The 12,749-nt window shown below is 42.5% G+C and overlaps 1 protein-coding gene across 7 annotated transcripts in view; it reads right to left on the reverse strand.

Moving 5' to 3' along the window:
- Positions 1-12,749, reverse strand: part of RBM47 (RNA binding motif protein 47) — a 75,696-nt gene that overhangs the window by 20,390 nt on the left and 42,557 nt on the right. The window contains exon 1 of one of the 7 annotated variants that reach the window (XM_038134872.1): positions 482-680. The exons of 5 other annotated variants lie outside the window; for them this stretch is intronic. In XM_038134872.1, the coding sequence (XP_037990800.1) occupies positions 482-594 (113 nt within the window). In that variant the 5' untranslated portion in view covers positions 595-680. Of the gene's footprint in view, positions 1-481; positions 681-12,749 lie in introns of those variants that run through there. One more of the 7 variants, XM_038134873.1, reaches the window with a different exon arrangement.

The raw sequence follows: 12,749 nt of genomic DNA on the forward strand, positions 1-12,749 counted from the left end.
CCAAATTCTGCACCAAAAACTGATAATCCACTTATAAAGTTTGATTTTTTTATGCCAGTCTCTTGAAAAAGCAGAACAGAATACCAGGCGGCACAGACAATGGCAGAGACAGACTGATTGAAAACATGATGTCAAGCAGTTGCAGTTGGCTCCCTTTTGCTTTGTTAATTTAAGATAGCAGAAAAGATATCTTGGAAACATGATTTTTGTTTTCTTCTGTCTAAAATATCAGTGGTTTAGTGTTCATTGTTCTGACATTTGTTTTGGTATTTGCTATGCAAATTCTTTTAGATATTCACATGTTGATCTCACAGCTCAATCTTACAAGCAGTTGCTTAACTCTCAAACAACCCCTTAGGACCCTCTAAAGGAAGGCAAACCCCAGAACCCATACCTTGATGATGACACACTTTTGGTCTCAACCCCCTGATAAATGAAAACCAGATAAAAAGCCCTACAGAGCAAACAAGATTTCCCTTACCTCTCCGCTCCTGCGATCGAAGTGCAACAGGTTAAGGGGACTCGCGCCTTTGCCCGAGCAACCTTTCTTCCTAATGGCAAGAGCTGTGCAACCTGGTTATAGAGTTTATGCATCTCTTTATTGGCCAGCGAGCGTTAGCCATTTAAATTCCTTGGGAGTCATTTGTTAAGGGCTCTTAGGCTGAGGCTAAGTGGGTGGGACGGGAGAGAGAGGGGATGTTAGTGCTGCCAGACGCAGCGAGCTCTCCAAAGTGGTTTGAAGATTAATAGAAAACTATCTGCAACTAAGGGATCTTTGGAGGGAGGGCTGGCTCCAGCCTTCAGGGAAGCATAGGAAAGAGAAACTGTAACATTTTTGCAGGTAAAAAGAATTTGAAGAGAAAGATTTCATTCAAAATTCAAAACTTGGGAAAAAAGGAGTGAAACATGTACAAACAACTCCTTCCTAGCACAAGGCGTTGTGCAAATAGCTTGGGTTACTCACAACAGATAAGATAAGAAAAGGGCATATTTTGCTTGACTGCATGAGGCTTTTTCAGTGAAATATTTCTTTTTTTTTATGTGTGTCAGGCAAAATTATTTCAGGCTGCGCTGAATCAATTTACCTTTGGTTGTAGGAAAAACAAAGGGTCTGCAGCTCCTGGAGCGAGAAGCAGATTTACTGAACATGTCGGCGGAGGGACGGTAGGAATAACTCAGCCTATGCCGCGTACCCGACATGCACCGTGTCAGCAGTAAACACGGAAACTCCAAGGTGTTTGCTCAAAAGGAAAAAAAGCACCTGGTGCAGAAGTAAAAGCACAGGGGTGGTAAAACATGATTCATGACAGTAGAAATGGTCTGTACATAACAACGGAGCATTAGGCCCTGGGAGCACTTAGGCAAAGCAAACAACACACCTTCTCAAGCAGCCAAGAGGAGGAACTGCTCCGAAATACTCTTTGGATGATAGATTTGCCCGGTTGGCAAGCAGCGTGCACAACCAGCCGGCGGGAGAAGAGGGAGCAGGGCATACCTTGGGAGATGGCTAATTTCTGGGAAAGGAGACAGCCTGAAGAAGGTGAAAAGCAAACAGCATATTGCAGTAGCAAAACAACTACAGTTTTCAGTCCTTTCCCAGGTGTTTTTTACAGGCATAACCATTCCTTTCTTCTTTCTCTCCTTTTTTACTGTTTTTTCCTACCTCAAAAGGAAAGCTTGATCCAAACCTCCATCCAAAGCACACAAGCAACAACCTCAGGGCATCCACATGTGCAAGGAAAAGTGTCTAAGCTCTCAGTGACAAATCATAAATACAAGTATATTCTGCCGAGTCAGTTTGTTTGAGATGGTCCTACATAATAATTTATTCTTGTCCTCTGAGTCCTGTCCTCTAGTCTGGGCATGTAAAACTTAAAAAATAACCTTATATTGCCAAGTCAGAGGCTGGTCAATAGGGAAGAGGGGTAAGGGAGTCAGTGGGTGTAGAGATAAGCACTCTAATATTAGAAGGCTCCAAGTTAGAGAGAAAAATGTGGAGGATGGCAAAGACTGGCAAAAGAAGCATCTTTGTGGTGATTTCTGAAAGCAAACAGGAAGGAGACCTGTTCTACTTACACTGCAAACCAATGGGTGATTACAATCCCTCTGTTCTGGATTTTTATTCTTGTTTATCCACTGTGCTGGGCTGTGGTGTGTTAGGCACTGTACAAACACACCTGGAGTCTGGATCCTGGTCCCAGAGTGCTGGCAGCCCAAGTCTGCTGTGCAAGTCTTTCATCTTCAGAATTCATCCCTGCAAATGTTAAGCTGTAAGAGCTGCAGACAAGCAGGTACTGCCCTGCAGGCAGGGAAGCTGCAGCATGGAAATTTAAATAGTTTACCCAAAACTATGGAAAAAAATCTAGGAGATTCTGCCAAAATAAGATCCATGCCTCAATCCCGCTGATCTCTATAAGAAAGTCAATATAAAATATTGGCAGTTATGAATTTGAAAAATTCCATCAAATTAATTTATTTTTAAAATTCAGTATCTTTCTCTTACTTCATATTTTTCTGTTGGAAAACAAACCAAAATTACAGCTAAAAATATTGTAAAGTGTATCCTATCAGCTACAATTGTGTGTACTTGAATGCTCAGAGAAGACTACTCTGGTGTAAGTGAAAAAGCACTGATGCTAGTGAGCTGATGGGCTCATTTCCAGAGGGCTGTTCAAATACTGTGTCAATTAGGATCATGTAGGGAGGCCTCTCAAACCCGTGGCTTTCATTTCATTTGTTCACTTTTAGCTGCATCCTATTGTTAGTTTCCAAGTTATTTTCCCATTATTGTTTAAAGCAAGAATCATCAGGTATTCCAAGGTGTTACCATTCCCAGTGGCAGAATTTAAAAATATATTAGTTTTTCCTGCAGGCTGTGCTTTTAGAAGAAACTTCAGAAGGTAGGGCAGAATTCTGCAGTGAGTCTCCCAGCTTTCCCTGACATTAGACACCTGGTTTCCTTTGAATTCAAGACCACTGTGTTCATAATGATCGCACAACTCTTTATATACCTCTTTATGATGGCACGTAAGGAAGAGTGGAAAGTGTTAAGGGCAAAGCCATGCAAGCAGCAGGGAGAATGGATTGTATATACACCACATGTTCCTCTCTTCATCCATTGCTCTGGGGTAAAAATATAAGCACTTCTTTCCTAATGTACAGCTGACTACAATGAATAAAACCCACCCACTGTTACAATCGTAACATATATATTTAGTTGTTCTGTCATTTTAATTATTGACAGTAAAGCAGGGGCTAAATCCTAAGAGATGTGAAAGAGAACAGTCCAGACCAGTCCATGCTCATGTTTCCCTTAAGCATTCCATGGCCTTTTATTCTTTCCTGTAGTGGGATTGCAGGGGAAAGATTTTTCCTAAATAATTATTCTCCTGAACACAGTGATAAAAAAGGGTAGAAATGTGAAGAAAAAAGTGATATTAATTGGAATATGGTAATGCCTGTGAATGGGGACCTTCTCCCTGATGCCAAAAAGACTTCCAACGAGTTGGTGTGCTTCCCCTCAGTTACAAGTAGACACATCAACTGGCCTTTACAGATGGAGTGCACTGGGCTCCTCAGTGTGATGCTGTCTAATGAAGTATTGGATCTGCTTCTCAGATTTTTAGAAAGATCAAACCCAAACGCTTTGGGAGATCCAGAAGCTGAGCACAGGCTCATCACTTTATTGGAGGGATGTCATTGCGCAGATAAGATTGAGTATTTTTGATGATTATGGTAGTAAATAGGTTTTCAGGAGATATTTCACCATGGAAATTTAGCATTATGTGACAGTGCAGACATGAGAGCAAGTGAAATGAGAAGGGAGAGCAAGGAGTGAGCAATGGGTTGGCCTTTATGATTTTATTTGCTCTTCAAAAACTACTGAGAGGCTGCAGTAGAAAGAGAAGGAAATGTACTGAGTAAAATATTTCACTGAAAGGACATGTGAATCTAAGAGTGACCTGCAAGGTCTCTAATCTCAATCTCAGAAAGTCTTGATCAGTATATTCACACATAAACCTAGTACCACTCACAATACAGCTACAAAAATTGGGATCTCATAATGCAGCAAACAGCATTTTTTTCCCTTTTCTATCATTTCCTTCTTTTTTTAACAAAGCCACTCTGTATTTGGTGGAACAGGTTCCCACATGTTTATAGAACAATTTTATTGCCTACTTGAATGTTTAAAGGGACAACACCACTTTATTTAAATTAATAACATGTTATTTTACACGTGTTCTTATACAATGTGAGTTAATACAGCAGATTTTGTCATTTCCTGACTTCCCTAAGCTATTGCAGACCAAAACCTGGGGAGATCCTTCAGAGAACATAAAGTCTGTAACAGGCACAACTTTCCAAGTTCTCTCACACCCAAGCTTCTTCTATGCATAACCTATGTCAAAGTTTTGATCTTTACCTTGCCACATCACAGAGAATTTCCCTTTTAAAGATGGACTCCCCCTCTGCTCTGCCAGCAGCCACATGCCTTATCCCACCATGGAGATGACAAAGTCACAGACCTGAAGGTGATGTACCGACAGGGGGAAATTTGGCCAAGGACACCTTGGGCTTTCCCATTTTGTTTTTTACTCTTAGGCTTTTCTAGTTCATGGGCAGTGGGATTTGCTCTGATAACCTTTACGGTCACTAGGCAAAGGTTTTGTTCTATTTTTAGCAAAAATCTATTTTATTGTCATTCTGAAATGAAAGTCAGCACAGAGGATCACTGTAACAGTCAGGCTCAGTTTCCCCATGCAGAATTTTGTGACTTCATTTAAACTTGAAAGCAGGCTTTAGATTCCAAAATGTAAGACAGATACTGAATAAACCCATGGAGTGTAATAGCTTTTTAATTAGCACACAAAACAGAAGGAAACCAGCAAAACAAAAAGTAGGGTTTTTTGTTTTTATATAGCCATAGCCATTACATTTCTGTGGCATGTTTGCTTTCCATTAAAATAAATACAGGGTGGGTTCTGGACACACATATCTACAAGGGAGGTTAATACAATAATTGCCTTCCAGTCGTAGGGTAAATAAAACACTCCATAGGAAAAAGGTTTTGCCCTTGCTAGCCAGATGTGGCTGCACCAGGCCACTCTTTCACACCACAGCTTCACCCACATGCTAAACTGGTGCTGTCTGCACAGAGTCCCACTCCACCCTGACTGCAGCCTCTGCATGTGCTGCCACGAGCATTTGTGCAGCTGCACCATGCACCCACCCACACCACCTGTGCTGGCAGAGGGGTAAAAGAGGGTGGGACCTGTCCCTCTGCCAGCATTGCTGGCTTAATGCATTTATCAAGTCACCAGCATTGAGCAAATTCATGGGAAAACAGGGGAAGGGTTTCTTTTAAAACCTGCTGAATCAAGTTTCACAGCACAGCTCCTCCTCTGAGAGGCCAGTGAGATTCCACAGTGAGGTAAATGATAGCCTTTCTCACCTGCTCCAGGGAGCTCGCTGAGTCGTTCAGGGGGACCAGAGGGTAGAATAGTAAGTTGCAACTCTTTATAAGTCTGTATACAGCTGGTGAATTTTGGCACTATAGTTATTGAGGGGTTGAAGGTCCTGGAGGAATCAAGGAAGGAGGGGCAGCACAGTAGTGTGAGCTCAATAGGTCACCAGAAGGTACCCAATGGCCACCTCCTGGGGCTAGCAGGGTACCAACCAGCACAAGCCACCCATGTACCAACCAATTTTGATAATTAAAAGGTTTCTGACAAACAACATTCTTACTGGTTCCTTGCAGGGCCTTTTTGCAAAGAAAACCACAGGGTTATGTGATACATGTTCACAAGAAGGAGAAAAAAGACCTCCAAACGTATATTTACAGGAGCTTTCAGAATCAGGGTATGAAAATGAGCATGGTTAGCACACACACTCTCTTCTAGTAATTGCTCTGCTTTTTTTTTACAGCTCACAGTAGAATGTAAGGATATTAAGGGGAAAACTCTTCCTCCAGCCAACAGACGTCATCTTTGGTCAGGGCATAAGCTTTTCTATTTTCATTCTTAATGTCTTATTGACAATGAAACAATAAGCATCACATGGAAATTGTGTGTAAAAAGAAGTTATCCAATAAAGAAACTGACAGAGTTTCCTTTAGGAAGGCAAATTTATTTTTCTGCATCCCAGTAACATGAAGGAAAAGTTTAGACTATAGGAGACTGAATGATCTGCTGGGGAATTTAAAATATCCATTAACTTCAGCATCTCTAATATTGCATTTTATTACATGTCCACACCTTCCATTTCTCAGAAAACTGATTTACTATCAGGATTAGAAAAAGCAGCTTTTGATGATGTCGGCAGAGTCTGAACTGGCATGCACAGCAAAGGCACCATTATCAGAGAAGTCTGCATTGAGCAGGCTGGGATGGGATTTCACAAGCAAGGAATTTGCTGTGACTCAGTCACCCACCAGTGGTGGGTGCTGCCATGAGGCCAGAGTGGGGTCACATCTCCTGGCCCATGGCACGGCAGATTTTGTCCGTGTGGTCCAGCACAGATTTACCCATGCTGTCACATGCCTTACCTGAGCTCAGCCCAGCACTCTGGCTCCTCCCCTGCCAGCCTCTGCATCCTGTCTGCTCCTCTCCACTGCTGACCTTCCCTATGGGCAGGCAGGACTGGGGCTGCAAACTTGCTTCCAGCTGAGCTTTCTTTTCAGCCAACGTTGTACCAGAAACAAGCTGCAGGCATGCTGCTCCTGAGCCACTCTTTTGGGGTGACCTGAGCTGTGTTGCCAGTCTAAGGTGTGCTTCTGCAGTGTAGGAGACAGGATGGATTTGCCTGTTATTCCACCAAATGTTATCTACAGCACAGGCAAGTGCTAGAGCTACATCTATCCCCAGCCACCTGCTTGGCACACAAACAGAAGTGTAACATAAGCGACTCTTGATAGAAACTTTGCAAGCTTGTGGTAAAAATGCTCACCTCAATGAAACATGGTTAAATAGCAAAAGGGCACTTTCACCTCTGCAGCCGCACCTGTGCCAGGGCCCACTGCTGGTGTGGGACTCTCAGGATCATCCCTGTGACTGCCAGAGCTGCCCAGGTCGCCCTGTGGGGTAGAGCCAGTCTAATTAAACTTGAAAGTGCTCAAAGGCTGTGTTAATGGGCTGCTCTCAATAACCACAGTGAGGTGATTTTTTTACAGAACTACACTTCTGCTATAAAATGCTTCTTTCTCAAAGAAAATTCTCAGAGTGCTGGTGACATACCTCAATAGATATTTGACAAGATAAACCAGGCAAAGTGTCTGTGATTTCAAGGACCATAATAGCTGAAATATCTAGGCATGAAAAGAATGGTCTGAATGGCTGTAATTATTAAATCCGCTAGACAAATCGCTCTTTCCCTTTCTCATTAAAGAAAATATCTCTACAATGACCCAGGATCTGCTGCTCTTGAGCCATTGACAACAACTGAGCAGGAGATATGTCTCATTCAGGAAGAGCCTGAGTCCCATACTTCCTATCTCTAAGAGAAGGTTTGTATTTTCAAGAGGACATTTCCAAACTGGCAGTAACTAAATCCTTAAGTTCAGACTTGGAAGATACAAGAAATGATCCTGAGACAGGGAGACACTTCTACTTTGGTTAAAGGAGGGGCTGGAGCCACAAAACCAGTTGTTCTGAGCAGTGTCTGCACTCTCAGCTCTGCTGTGTTTCTCTCAGATTTCTTCTCTTCTGCAGGGTGGATGTAGACACTTGGACTGCCCAAACTAGACCCTGTGGTTGAGGCCACCTTGTTTTGGGGTGGGGAAGGAGAAGGCTTCATCTAAAAGATTGTCTGCTATGCTGTCTTTGGGTTCAGGGAAGACACCCCAGCTTGTTTTGCTAGCAGAGATATAACCCATGTGATCAACTGTTCTGCTTGGGCCTGGAATAATGCTCCCCATGCATCTGAGATATGAGCTGTTTGCAAGGATGAATCTGCAATTTAGCGGGAAATTGCAGCTTGTCAGTGTGTTAAATGAGTGACAAATGGCAGTCAATATGCAGAGATACTCCCTTTCTTTGGAAAAAAATAAAAAAACTTCTTGGGAACTTTAAAAGGTCAGTGACTTTGGCCTTCCTGAAAATAAGCAAGGCCTAAAGGAATCACATTTAATTGGTGTGAGTATATATAGGTTACATCTTCAAAGTAACCATTTTACCAAATACCCTGATAAGGGGCTGCAACTGTCTCTATACAAGCTAAAATGGTTGAAATGTGACCTTTGTAGGGCTGTGTGCTGTCCTCAGCCTACCAAAGGAGGTAGGCAGAGACTTATGCATGAGGACATTGTCCTTCCTGCTGCCTCACCTGTATTCTGTGAGATTAGCACAGAATGACTGAATATGAATACGTAATATATTGCTATTTAGAACATAGATTAATGTGGCAACCAGCAGGTTGTCATCTGTCCAAATACTTAGACTTTCATGTCACCTCTGAGGTCTGAATTTTCTATCTGTAGGAGAAAGTATTTGTTCTGTTTATATTTAGAGGTGTATATGAAAAGGTGGTTGAAATTTTGTTTGTGTATTAAGTTTATTTGAATGAAACCAATACACTCTTGGTGCCACATCATCATGCTTGACATGAGCTATGTCATATCAGGACTTTAATTTGACTTCTTGTATGTTTCATGGTGTGAAACTGGTGGTATGTAAAAGAGAGCACATTCCAGAAAAAGCAAATAAAGCTATCAGGTGGTGAGGTTTGCCTTGTTCTAATCTCTGGCCTTTGAAAAGTGAAGCAAAATTGTTTTCTGAAGATGTACCACAGGACCAATGAAGAATAGTAAGGTTATTCTGAGGCCTTAAACTGTTTTTCTTCGGAAACTCTCAATTCTTTTGGGAACAGTTATAACTAGAAATGAAATCTAAGTGGACTAAAATTGCCTTGATGATGCCAACAAAGGGAAATTAATTTCTTTAATTTCTTTAATTTCTTTAATTTCTTTAATTAATTTCTTTAAATAATCTTTCTCAGTTACTGAGATGTATAATTTCAGAGAGGAAAAGATGTAATATTTTGTCTTTGTGTATTTACTCCAGAAAAGACCATTTTATACTTTTGAAAAGGTTAATTTTGGTCTGTTATTGATCACCTTAGAAGATGAAACATGACACTAAAAGAGCACTTGGGGAGCGCAGCATGGGGGTTGCTGTACATGCTGTGGCACTGGTGACCTGGAAGAACAGGAGCCTCCACAATGACTGCTATTTCTAACAGGGATTCTCAGTCATGCTCAGAGCACAGTCAGCTTCACAAAAGGATCAACTTTCCCGTGTGAAGTATAAGACAGTCTCTTGCATTTAGTAGCTCAGAAGACAGATTTCTGAAACAGGATTTTCCATAACCACCTCCTCAATGAACATTGCATTTTAGGGCATCTACTACTTCCCAAGAGACTGAAACAGGTCTTTCACTGTCCAGGCTCCCTTTGACACAATCTGAACCCCTTCTAAATACCATAGGAAATGTAACCATGACCACAATACTGCCATGGGTTATGGGGACTAACCTACACATCATTCCTCAGCTGGCTGCCAGAAGGAGGTTCATGCCCTGCTAAGCCGTCACACACCTGGTGCCTCTGTCAACGGGGTGTCCCCAGCACCCGGCCACCCAGTGCTTCAAGACCTCAGCCAGGGGCTTTGGAGGTCACAGAGAAGCAGCAGGACAGACCTTGTGCTTTCAGATGCTCTCTTACTGAAACTATCAACGAAACCTAAATCATTACAACCCTTAACAATGACTGGAACTGATTAAAGGGCATTTTGCAAAAGGTTCCTCCCTGGGTACACTGTGATCCTGTTTCGCCAGGAGCAGCCAGCTTCTCTCCTACTTCAGCTGGCCAAAGGTTAGCACGTCAAAGCGAACAAAGTCCAGCAGCAGTTCATGGTTAAAAGGCTAAAGCCACTCTGGCTTATGGCAGGCGCTCTAGCAGTAAAGCTGCTGTGACACTGAAAACACACACATAGAAACTACTTTAAATTTGGAAGGGGAGAGAGTGCATTTCGGCACAGAAGACAAACAACGTTTGCTGCTGTAACTGCGCAAACAGGCAATAATAGACTCATTGTCTTTGCCTGAGTTAATTTCCCTGTTTGCACATCCTAACACTTGCATGCTCTTCCTGGTTTTGCTGAATGTGTGGTGTTCCCATCCTGGTTTCCTAAAAATGGTCCCACACCCTGCCCCTGCAGGGCCTACAAACTTGTGACATGTCTTCCAGTCTTCCATCTCCTCATTCCCACTTGTGGATCTCTCACCAGGTGCAGTCAAGCCACTCACTGGTGGAGAGAGGTCTCAGAGAGTTCATGCAACCTTGGGAAAGTCAGGACTAACTCTGAGATTACATTTATATGAAGCTGAGGGAGAAGCAGTCAGAGCTGAGCTTTTCCCCCGTGCTGTTTGGGGAAGCAGTGGCCAGCAGGGCTGTACAACGCGCAGGCGATGGCACCCATGGCCCTCAGCAGCGACACAGCCCGCAGGACAGGGGAGAGGTTGGGAGGAGGGGAATCGCTGGGAACCTGGACTAAAGCTGGAATTGCTCTGTAATCCTACAGTGGTATTGTAGAAAAGCAGACTTAATAAGTTGTGTTAGTCATAGATCAGCCTGCTGTAATGATTTTAAATCCTCCAGTCCTTGTCTGTCAAACACACACTGAGATGAGTAGGAACTAAGCTTGCTCAAGAGCCTTTGAAGACTGTATGGGTGCCTAGATACTGGGCTTGGGAGGTCTGACTTTAATTACTCATGTCTTAAAACAGCAACATATAAAAAACAGTTCTGTCTTTCAAACACAAACTGTAATCACTCACATATTGCCCAGGTTACAGAAACTTTATCAAAAAAATTACACAGTAACATTCTAACCCTGAGTAAAAATCAATTTTCTGAGACTATGCTGTACTTTATTTCATTAGGCATAATTTTTAAATTAACCTAGACTTAAAGAAACATATTCCAAAAGAGCTGACCTTATAATGAAACAAGGAAGAAACACCAAGGACAGGTAGAAATCTGAAGAGCAGAGGATAACTTCTGATAAGGATGTGTAAGGGAACAATCCCATTGCTTGTCTGCCTGTAGGTTTGGAAACCTCTGACAGCTAATGTACTGCACACTACTGTGCCTTTATTTCAGCCAAGGGAAAACACAGTTTATTTATTATCCCATTGTAGGGCTTTGTTTCTGATGTCCTTACACCCGAAAGCGGCAAAAGCACCAAAACAACATACTGTTTAATATCAAACAGTGCTCTTGTTTCTCGTCAGAACAGGGAAGTCAGTGCTTCCTCAGCTGCACAGCCAGAATGAATATAATTATATGTTTACACTGGGATTATCAAAGAAAATAAGGAACAGTGTGAAAGCAGGGCAAAATTGTGATAGCAGCAAAACCTGTTAGGAGTTTCTCTAAGTGCCTGTCAAGCTACGAGCACAATGTTTTATAAAAATCAGTGTCAATTCTTAGCTCAGAAAAAGGAACCAACAACTTTTGGTTCCAACCAAAAGGAACCAACCCCCATGCGGCATGGGGAAAAGGAATACGTTGCATTTCAGTGCAGAGTGGCACACAAGAGCCCCAACTTTTGTAGCTGGGATAGAGGTTACTGCTGGCATCTCATAACTCAGATAGATTCTCTGCCCTGCTTTGCAGCAATTCTTTCTCTTGGTTTGGCCCATAAATTACATTATGGACATGAAAGTTCAATTGAAACTTAGCTCTTAAGGACATTTTTGGTTCCAATCATGTATGCTCTGCACCAAAGCTGTGTTTTGCTTAAAAAAAATCTCAACAGGCCATAACATAAGCACATCACCTGGACTTTAGCTTTCATACCTTGAGGAGGAGCTGCAGAAACTTCCTTCTGAACAAGGATCACTTTTACTCCTAGGAGGAGATTCCTGGTGTAGGAAGGATTTGCCCACTGCCTGTGCTGCACCTCCATTTGACCTGTGAGACAGCAGGGCATGGTACATGTGTCCTGTCCATTCCCAGCCAATGGACCCCTCTGTTCTCTTTTAGGTCCTCTTTTAGAGAGAATCAGCCAATTCTTCCTGACCAAAGTCAAAATGTGGCTCCAGGGACAGACAGAATGGATCAGCTAGTGCCAGGAATGGCTGCCTGGGCTGATGCAGCAGAATCTTCTAAGAGGACTGTTGTACTCCCAGGTGACCCTGTGTGACCCTGTGCTCTGGTAAAATGCACATCTTCAGTTTCATGACGCCCCTAGGCTATACTTCAGGAGCTGACAGCAAACAAAAAGCATATGAGAAATTATAATTATGCCTTAGAACTAGGAGGGTCATCACATGTGCTAGAGAAGACATGGGATACCTGTTATATGGATGAGCCAGCCTGCTCCAGAGAGGTTAGCAGGCCAACCCCAGCTTCTGACACAAATAATACGTTGGTAGTAATTTAAATTAATAAACTGTCTGCTACCTACTTTTATTTTCCTTAAGCAACACAGCCCAGTTAGTAAATATAAATGAAAACTGCTGATTACAAAAGTCAATCTAAACAAAAGCAATATCTAGCAGGCAAAATAAATTTGAAAGTCTGAGGTGCAAGCTGCACATGTTTGGTGTCATACCTCCAAATGACTTTCTGTGATTCTACTGAAACCTGCCAGGAAAACCTGCCCTGGGGTCAGGTGAGGCAAAATTTATTTTCCTTCTGGTTTCTCAGAAGTGGAGTAGTTGCATGAAATGCGGGCCTATAACTAAAAGGT

This window comes from Motacilla alba, chromosome 4, assembly GCF_015832195.1.
Source record: "Motacilla alba alba isolate MOTALB_02 chromosome 4, Motacilla_alba_V1.0_pri, whole genome shotgun sequence".
NCBI lineage: Eukaryota > Metazoa > Chordata > Aves > Passeriformes > Motacillidae > Motacilla > Motacilla alba.